Source organism: Cyprinodon variegatus, unplaced genomic scaffold (genome assembly GCF_000732505.1).
Source record: "Cyprinodon variegatus isolate N-32 unplaced genomic scaffold, C_variegatus-1.0 Scaffold1932, whole genome shotgun sequence".
NCBI lineage: Eukaryota > Metazoa > Chordata > Actinopteri > Cyprinodontiformes > Cyprinodontidae > Cyprinodon > Cyprinodon variegatus.
Window position 1 is genome coordinate 47,600 of NW_015152385.1, and position 9,943 is coordinate 57,542.

Sequence of the window (9,943 nt, forward strand, 5' to 3'; positions counted from 1 at the left end):
AGGCTTTTACTTTTGTAGTGTCCTTGGGCAAGGTACTTCATCACCTGTTGATGGTGGGAGGATCCAGTGTACAGCACCCTTGTTTCTGTCAGTGAGCCCCAGGGCAACTGTGGCTACAATGTAGGTTGCCACCATCAGTGTTTGAGTGAATGGGTTAATGACTGAATGTAGTATCTTCTGACTGACTTGTATCAGCATATAAGTACAGGACAATTAGCATTTATTTCTGTCATCAGCTTGTTGAGCTTTTAAAGTCATTTGCTCTAATACTGTTACTCCAGCAGATAATGCAAACACTGATTCTCTAGGCTTTTTTAGAAAGTGCAGTCTGTTCTATCCTGTCCTGTAGGCGGCTTCACAGTAGTGTCTCAGACTAGTTTGTTGTAGAGGTGAACACCAAGGTATTTCTACTCCTGGTTCTTCTGACATCTATCAACTCCCTTCTTTTGTTCACATTCAGAATCCGGTGGTTGTTTCCACACCATCCATCAGAGGTTCCCCATTTCCCTGTTCTCTGCTTGTTATCCATCTTTGATGCACCCAATTAAACGATTTAAAACTAGAAGACAAAAAAGATACACCTTGGAAATTATTTTTAAGGTTTGGTTTTATAGGGATTGCTTTAAAACCCCATTTTGACCAAAATTAGCAACAAATTACTATTTTACACTGTACTATTTTTATAGTTAATGCCTGTGTGTCTATTTTCAGTCATGCATTTAGGAATGCCTTTTCTGATTTAGAGAAACTGCTTCTGACCGCTTAGTACAGTGTGTTATCATAATTGATTTTTAACAGCACCTTTGACATTAGGAACTCATTTGGAGAATATTTTACACAAACATTTATCTACAAAGTCATTTATTTTAAGATCTTTATGGCAAAAGCGAGACAAAAAAAAGGACAATTATAGATTTTTGTTTGTTCTTGGTCAGGTTTGTTGTTGACAGTATATTTGTATAGCTAGAATAGGCTAGTAATGGCTAAAATAAAGCTTATCTACAGCTTTTTAAGAGAACAAATGTGATGTTTGAATATAGATATTAAATAAAGAGGCGGTCTTTGTTTCTTAAAACATATATATATCACTACATATATATGGATCCCTGTTACGTGAATAAAATAACTTTGTTTTTAAACTCTATCTGAAGCAGGTATAATGGTAAATGAGTCTGAAGTGCTGCCCTCTTGTGGAGAGTGATGAACATTACAGCATCTACAGTGACCAGTTTTTAATTGAATGCCTCTCTGGTCATACCTTTTCTTCTATGCCCCACAAACCTTCTGTTCATCACAGGTTCAATTAAACCCATTTCTGTTAGTGATAAACTTAGAGGGCATAATTAACTTAGAAGGTAATAACAAGTGAGAGTTATAAAGGTTCTCTACTTCTTGCCACTGACCAGATATGCTAAAACAAACTAAGTCAGGTTAAGAAATCCTGAGCAGAAACTCAAACCTTTCAGTATCTATTTATTTCATTCTTCTGATTCATTTCAGGTATGGTAAAATAAAACTAAGTCTTCTTTTCAGTCTAAACGTCTGCAAAAGTCCCTCCATGGCATTTTGATCATGTTTAAGGCGTTGACTTTAAACGAACCATTAAACAATTAAATTCTTTCATTTTTTTAGTCTTTCTGTAGTGAATTTGATGCCATTTGTGAACAATGTTCCCAGAGGGTGCAGCGAGCACTTGATAATCTCGTTTGCACCCCCCTTTCAGGAAAACCTGACTGCAAGGTGCTCACAGCCCAAATCATCAGCCCTCCACCACCGTGCTGTAGAGCTATGAGGCGTTTTCCTCTGTATGGTTTTATTTTTCTGGAAACATGGTGCTGTGTATTATGGACAGGCATTTCCACTTCGCTCTCATATTTCTAAATGACATTGTTAGTATTTTAGTTCTTTAAGACACCTTAACAAATCTGCTCTGTAGAAACAGACATGATTCATTCAGTCAAGATTAAAGATGATCTGGAATAAAGCTCTTGGATCCTCAGCTTCTTAGAGGGTTGATCCCAATTTTGTAAGATTAAGACCTGATGCTTCTTAAAGCTCGCCGTTCATGCCTTAATTCATGTCTATTGTTAAATCTCGCTATAGACACAAGAATGCAGCTTTCTAACTAAGATTTTTTTTATTTTTTTGAGGAGATGCAGATAATTACTTACAATGAAAAATAGGGAAAAAAGTAAACATCTGATTTCATTTTCTCCTCACTATTTTTGATCCCATGAAAGCAAAAATCAAGAATACGTCTGCCTTACATGTTTCAATGGAGCAAAAGAAAAACAACAGACACTGCTTTGGAAAAGATCATTTCATTGAAAAATCTTTTCAGAATCAACATTTCATCTGAAAATGTCAACAACAACAACAAAAAAATTAGACAGACCGAAATTTTCACACATTGGGAATCAATAAATATAGCGAATATAAACCATCATTCTGATTCCATAACACCATCCTAGTATTATTACCCCCTACCCCCACCCCCCCCACACACACACACACACATTCCACATACCAACAGACTGAAACCAAAGAGCAGCAAAACAGGAAAAACATGCACCAGTTTTTCAATCATGTTTTAATAATTATGTATAGAAATATCTGCAAGAGAGATGTTAGACCCTGCATGTGTGCAATAAATTAGGCTGCAGATTCAAGGCAAGTATTAAGATGGTCTAAACCAGGACAGATCTGCCAAATGAACACAGATAGTATCAGCTGGCTTAGCCATTTGGAGCACACCTCTTTGATAAAGAACATCTCTCCATATCCAGAAAATCAATAGTTCAATCAAGTGGATATGACCTCATTAATCTCAGATAAAAAACAGAGAAGTTCCATTTTGTGTTTTTTTTTTTCCACAAAAGACTATATCCAAATTTGGCCCCTTGTATAGTTCATTGTATAAACAAGAAAACGTACACGTTCATAAGTAGAGTCATCAGAATAGGCATGCAGTCATTTCAGCTTTTAGTGTCACTAATCTGCAGTAAAGGCAGGAGGATGCAGATTAAACTGTTAATTAATCTCTTTATGATCCGGATAAAAATAAAAAAACTACCTCCCAGCAGTGAGCTCCAGTCAGAAGGTTACCTCCATCGGGCTGATGCCTTCTCTTTCCACACTAGACTGATAACGCAGCGTGCAACCACAACAGAAATCTGCATACCCTATAGAAAGAAGGCAGAATGGGTGGAGCTCATGTTCACAGAATGGTCTTCTTGCACAGACCTGGCTTCTGGGTGTAGTCCACAAATATTGAATTTGTTGAGGTCAGGCATTCAGAAAGCTTAATGTTAGCCTGCTTTAAAACCAGTTCTAATGGGATTGTCGTTCTGCTGGTTAAAGCTCAAACCATTAGAAGTTACATTTGAAGACCAATTGAGGTCATCATTTCTATGCTCCTTGGTAGAAAATGCCGTCCCACTGTTAGGAAACTGGCCTAGAGCATCATGCTGTCATCCCCGGTTTCATCCAGGGAGCTACTCTATTATAAGAACCGGTGAAGATGTTCAGCAGGAGCTTAGGATCCACCCAGAAACAAACTAGGGCTGGACGACATGGTTTTAAAAATCTAATCCTTGATTTTTTCCTCCACTCCATATCAGATTTAACCATTTTTTCTCACTTCAGTTTTATAATGAAAATAAATGAAACTGATTTCATTAATCTACCTCACTACATCCGCTACACTGAAAGTAAATTATCTTTTAAAAAGAATCTGAGACTCCATTTGATGCCCTGAAGTGTTTTTGTTTTATTATATTTGTTCTTGTTTTATTGGCTGTTTTATTTTACTTGTTCTTTTCTACTTCCTACAGTAATTTTAAGAAATTACATTTTTGGAAATTTTAATATTTGTAACTGTTTTTACTGTATGTTTTTAATGTGGACCCCAGGAAGACTAGCTGTTTGCCATGGCAACAGCTAATGGGGATCCTTAATAAAATTACAATTTTAAAAAAGATCTGATTGATTTTAATGATCCACTCTGGTAGGTTACCTTAATTTACAGGGTAACGCAAATCAAGCTTTGAAACAATCATGCTTTAGAACAATGGAAATAGAACACACTGAATGTTTGCACTGAGAGGCAGCACATAGTGAGCTAGTTGATCAATTTCTAAGCACAATTAGTGGTGAACTGATGTCAGTCTGAGCTATGAGGACCAAAAAAATCTAGCTCAAACTAATCCCTCGGTAGAAACTAGTGGAACCCTGGTGTAGTCAGATTAGTATCAACATAATCCTCATTTCAAGCCAGGTGGAAATGTTGAGCTGTGATTATAAACAAGGCTCTCAAACCAATGGAACAGTGCTCCAACTTTAAAGTATGGTGGTGGCAGCATCATACTGTGGGACTGTTTTTCTTCTGCTAAAGCTGGTGGATGATGAAGCTATTCCACTTCAGAAGCAAGATGGAGGAAACCTGCACCCAGTTCCAACAGAAGAACACAGACGCTGTTTCTAGAAAAAAAGCTAGTTCTGCCAGCAACAGCATTGAAGCAGTTATTAAAGCTTCTTTTAATATTTATGAGCCACTGTGAATTATTTAGATTTCAAGAGGAAAAAACAAAAAGAAAGTGAATTAATTCTGTTTCTTTTTCCTAGAAACAAATGACCAGAAATTAATCTGACATTCATGTCCATGGGGAGTTTATGTAGACCTCTGACTGATACTATATAATGCATGAAGTACTGCATTGACAGTACATTGGTAACCAGTGGAGGGAGTCTGGTTCTGATCTGTTCTCCTCTTTTCTATATCTTCTACTCAAACAGCCTGAAGGTCCTATCTATTGGCAGCATGGTGCCACTGAGGTATCGCTGAATGATATCACTGATCCCACATCAGAAGTTGTGGCGGTCGATCCGGTCCTGCTTCATCTGAACTTTGGCCGTTTCCTTCTGCAGAAGAACGTGTTCGGCGAAGTCCCTCACGGCTCCCGCCCCTCCGGCGTACTTGCAGGTGTATTTGGCAGCTCGAGCAGCGCCGGGCGGAGCGTCTGCTGGCGCCGCGCTCAGGCCTGCTAGATTCAGACAGCTGGCGTCTGCTGCGTCGTTACCTGGGAGGGGACGGTTAGGAAAATATTTACCTTCCTGCTATGGCGACTTCTCAAGATGATATGCAAACATGCTTGTATGGAAATTCAAACATTTCAAGTTTTCTTGTTTCATAAATGACCATACATTTATTTGAAAGATCAAACATTCATTTTTTTCTACCCATATAGGCCACGTCCTTCCAGTCAAGCTTCCTCTTCTCCACTAGCGGCTTTATGTCGTTTAGAGGCTCCTCTCCAACCACCATGACTTTACACCCCGTCATCTTCTTCAGTTTGTCAAACATCAGCTGGATCACATGGTCCTCCCTGGAGACCAGCAGGACCACCTGGAGAACAAAGACGGTATGGTCCTCTGTAGAAAAAGAGGTAGCATTTCACAACAAAACGCGACAGATCCAAACCTCCACGTCGTCTTTCTGCAGCATCCTGATACCCGCTGTGTCCGTGCTGTGGACAGAGACTGTGTCCTCTCCAGACACGGACAGGAAGACCCGCCCATCAGTCAGACATCCTGAGACCTTACAGAACATCAGGGAAACCCCGCGACCGAAGTAACCGAATCTGTTGGGAGCCCAGAAACGCAAAAATAACAGAAGCAAAAAGCAAAGTAAGACCTCCTGGCAGGAAAATGATTGAAATGACAAACAGGAGAACTTTAAACAGCATATCACTGAATCACTAAATGGCAGATCAAATCTAAAGCAGGTCTCACCGGAGAACCCTCTGCTCCGCCACGGGCCAGTCGATGTCCACGTCGATGTCCACACTGTGCTGCGGCTCCATCTCAAAGTAGGCCACCCTGCCGCCCTGAGAGAACGGCCAACCCAAACATCAGAACTGGAACTGATTAGAGTGAAATATTCACTCATCATAGGAATAAGAGTCATTATTTTTGATTATTCAATAATTATTTACAGATAATTTTAACCCTTTACCAGCTAAATGTAGATTTCATTGTAAAAAATAACTAAGCAAAACTATTCTGGTTATCACTATTGATAAATCGATCGTTGATTCTAAATTCAGTCTAAGTTGGTCTTTTGATTTTCAAATATTTATTGCTGTAATTAGAAATCAGTCACACCTTCTAAACATTTATTAAGGAGTTTTAGCTAATTCTCCGATATCATGACAATTAAAACATAAAAAAACTACATAACTACAATTAAATGTCTATTTTTATTTTTTTTTTTTAATGCCTTAATTTTCAATTTCTGTCTTCTAGCATTTTGATCTAGTTAGCCTTAAGGTCAATTTATACCCAGGGTTCCTACAGCATAAGGCAAGTTAAATTCAAGACTTTTTAAGACTTTTTAATGCCACTTGAAATAAAAATTTAAGACCAAATTCACAAGAAACACAAGAAAAAACCTGCTTGCGACAACTTAACCCAAAGGTTTATTTTAACATAAACCACTGCACTAATGTTTCACATTTTGAAAAGCTTCTCATACAGGAAGAAAGCTAAAAACACACAAATGACAGATATATTTTAACAAACTTTGTTTTGCAGAGACAAGGGTGGAACAAAACCGAGAAATACCGGCTGTTTCTCGGTAACTCGATTTTGATGCTTTGTGTTTCGTGCTTCGCATGTGCGACTCCACTGCCTTAATTCCCATCGTTCCGAGCTTGAATCGCTTCTTGCGCAAAATACACTGTGCCTCATGTATGTTCCCTGGTACTGGTTTTCCAGACAAAAAGTTAATGGTGCATCTCCCAACAACGCTTTTATTGGTTCCGCTATCGGGACGCAACCAATAATGGCGAGCAGTTTTTTTTAATGAAAAAAAAATAAAATGTCAATTTTAACGTTTTATTTAGATTGCAAAAATAAATCGAAATAAAAATAATCCTATTTATGATGTTTTAAAAATTAAGACCTAAAAAAGACTGATTTAAGAGATTTTAATACCAATTAAGGCCTTAATTTTATTTTGAAGAATTCAATGCCTTTTAAGACTATTCGTCAGGACGGTCGCAAACCTGTGTAGACCTCAAGCGGGAGTGCGCAGACAAAAAGCAGCTGTGATTTGTCCTCGGTATGACTTTCCACTTGTCTGTCGAGGAGTAATAACAACAATGGATAACCACTACGAAAGGTTGATCGAGGAGCTTCGGAAGTACACCCACTTGTACGATGCCTCAGACATGTTGTTTTGGAAAATAAACACTCCCGCCGCCGTAGAAGTCTTCGTAACCATCCGACGAAGTTCTCGCAAGTTCTCAATAGGGTCCCCCTTGCGCTTTGGCAGGAAACTGCGTCCCTAAAAAAGGACCCAAGCAACCTTTGATGCGTGCGGATGCAGGAGTATAATCCGCCCTTTATTCTCCCATATATGTTCTTGTATATTCTAATTAATGCGTATTTTTTTTATTCCTTCCTTATTTACTTTTTTTTACCCAGCTTTTATTATCATTACACTGTCACAAGTAAAGCAGAGCGAAATTCACTCTCTGCATTTAAAACATCCCCTTGGGTATGAGGGTGGGTTGTGCCCGGGAGCAGCATGGGGTTAAGGGTCTTTCTCAGACGGCCACAGTGGCAGTGTGTGGGAGTGGGTTTCGAACTCACAAACTCACGATTCTAAGCCCTATGTCCTAACCACTAGGCCGGGAGGTGTCTTATGAAAATATGGTACAAATAAAAGTGAACCCCACTGCCTGCTTGTTTTCAGGTGTAACTATCAAAGTAATTCATATTTTACTGTATATGCGTCCATAAAATAAGTACTTCTTGTTGTAGTTATCAGTTTTTAGCAGTAATATTAAAAAAACAAGGCTGGATCCTGTCACTTTCGATTGTCGGGGTGCGAGTATTATTCAAAATTCTCCAGATTTTGGATGCTTGTGACTTGCGCAATCAAACCCTTACATGCATTTCCTCCATGTGAGGCGCTTAGGGTTTAGTGCGAGTATTGGGATTAAAAGCAGAGTTTATGCCAGGAAAACCAAAATAAATTCTACCAATTCCTTAAAGAAGAGTGTTGCTGTTCAGATTACTAAGTGACATTTATTTTAACAGTATAAACTTATTCTACTCTGAGAAGGTGTATTATTGTGGAAATGTACAACTGGAGCTGTATTCACAGGAAGGCTCAAACACTGAAGCATCAGCGACAGCTCAGATACCTGCAAGCGTCCCTGATCCATGACCAGTTCTCTGGTGGCGAAGTAAAAGGAGCCGTTCTCATACAGCTCTCCGTCCCAGTCCTGGCGCCGCGGGCGATTGGCAGGGTCCAGGTTCTCTGGCTGAGTACATTCTGCACCTGGAAGGAAGGACAAAAAGGAGGACAAGACACAGAGAAGCTCAGATATAGAACATTTCCTGCTGTGGAGTCTTTGAACGCTCACTGACACCCTGGACTCTCCCAAAGAAAGTAAAGTCTAGAACAACAGAAGAAGTTTGCTTCACTCACTTCCTTTCTTGACCTCCTTCCAGCGGAACTGGTACCTCCGTACCACAGAAAAGATGGAGTCATATCCTTCCTCAGTGATCTTCTTTAAAGCCTCCTTTAGGTGGGATGGATGGAGACAAGGAGACGTAGCCTGGATGTTACAGAGCACCGTCACTTCTGTAAAAGAAAAAAAAAAGAAAACAAACAAACCATTATCTTCACTTTTCCATCATGGCCCTTTAGGTTCCACCGAGTTTAAACCCAATTAAAGTCGTCTTGTGTCCAGGTGAGCTTCAGGTACCTGGGTTTTTCTTCAGAAACTCCTGTATTGTCTCCAGGGACGTGGAGCAGTCCCTGGAGACTTCCTGGCTCCTCCGATGGACTTTGGCCCCCCAGGATTTCGCCACTTTTTCAATCTCATCATGGTCTGTTGAAACCCAAACACTGAAAACCACAGAAACAAAAACAGCTGGATTTCATTCATGTTTCATTTTTGTCCTGAATTTATTCTATATCATTAAATGTGTTAGAGACTGAAAGTTCCCAAATTGTCTTAGCTGACCACATCAAACTCAGACTGGATCAAGAAGATCTGCTAATTTTGGGTTTCAAGTCCAACCACAGAGACACAACTGGACCTTTATGCCACTGTCCCTTAAAAGTAGGGTGACCAATCTTCTTCTTTTGCCGAGACACATATAATTTCTACATCCTGTCCAGCAGGTTTGGAGGGGAGTTATAAATTCACGAAAAAGTCTATTTTTCCACTATTCTTCATGGTACCATAGTCGGATGCTTAAATCAACTGGCGCTTCTCACAGAAAATTACGGTATTTTGCAGCATGCCGTAATTCTCCAGGCGTTTTGTTAGACCTGGGAAAACAGAGGATGCTGAAGGTTTAATAGCATTTCATACTGGGAAACACCACCATAAGAAAGCATGTTCACTAACCTCTGAATCTGTGTCTCCATGGCAGGGCCGAGCGGTCACCCTACCTAAAGATCAGTTTATCCAATCTGTGCCACCTGAGCTGTGGTTGCTGCAGCTCCTCTCATCACACTTTTGTCTACATTTAAAGTGACCTCTGCTGGTTACACTGAGTTTTGCGGTGAGGGAAGGGGTCTCAATACCAAGCCACAAAATTTTAAAATAAAAAATATTTAGGAGTAGAAAAAGAAAGCTTGTTCTAAAATAAAGACAGGTGGCCCACAGTGTCTACGCTGAAGGTAGGATGATGAAACAGTCCTTCCAGGGCAAAATTAAATTGGCTTTTTTAAAAGCCACCTACAAAGTCTTAAGAGCATTTCCAGGTCATCCTTTGTCAACATTATTTTCTCTCTTTCTTCTTGTTTAAAAAAAGCTAGTCTTTGCTGCCTCATTCACTAAAATCCAATCCAATCCACTTTATTTATATAGCACGATTTAAAAAAACACAAGGTTTCTAAAGTGCTGCACAAAAAGATAAA

At 39.4% G+C, this 9,943-nt stretch overlaps 2 protein-coding genes across 2 annotated transcripts in view; both read right to left on the reverse strand.

The window, feature by feature from the left end:
- LOC107104876 (N-acylneuraminate cytidylyltransferase-like) overlaps positions 1-3,768 on the reverse strand; it is a 17,360-nt gene extending 13,592 nt beyond the window's left edge. The window contains exon 1 of the mRNA XM_015404994.1: positions 3,074-3,768. The gene's annotated coding sequence lies outside the window, so the exon portion shown is untranslated. The remainder of the gene's footprint in view (positions 1-3,073) is intronic.
- Positions 3,769-4,494: 726 nt separating this feature from the next.
- The window catches only part of LOC107104871 (N-acylneuraminate cytidylyltransferase-like), a 10,822-nt gene continuing 5,373 nt past the window's right edge, over positions 4,495-9,943 (reverse strand). The window contains exons 2-8 of the mRNA XM_015404989.1: positions 8,778-8,920; positions 8,498-8,653; positions 8,211-8,347; positions 5,791-5,885; positions 5,480-5,639; positions 5,239-5,404; positions 4,495-5,078 (exon numbers count right to left, since the gene is read on the reverse strand). Of these exons, the coding sequence (XP_015260475.1) occupies positions 4,864-5,078; positions 5,239-5,404; positions 5,480-5,639; positions 5,791-5,885; positions 8,211-8,347; positions 8,498-8,653; positions 8,778-8,920 (1,072 nt within the window). The 3' untranslated portion in view covers positions 4,495-4,863. The remainder of the gene's footprint in view (positions 5,079-5,238; positions 5,405-5,479; positions 5,640-5,790; positions 5,886-8,210; positions 8,348-8,497; positions 8,654-8,777; positions 8,921-9,943) is intronic.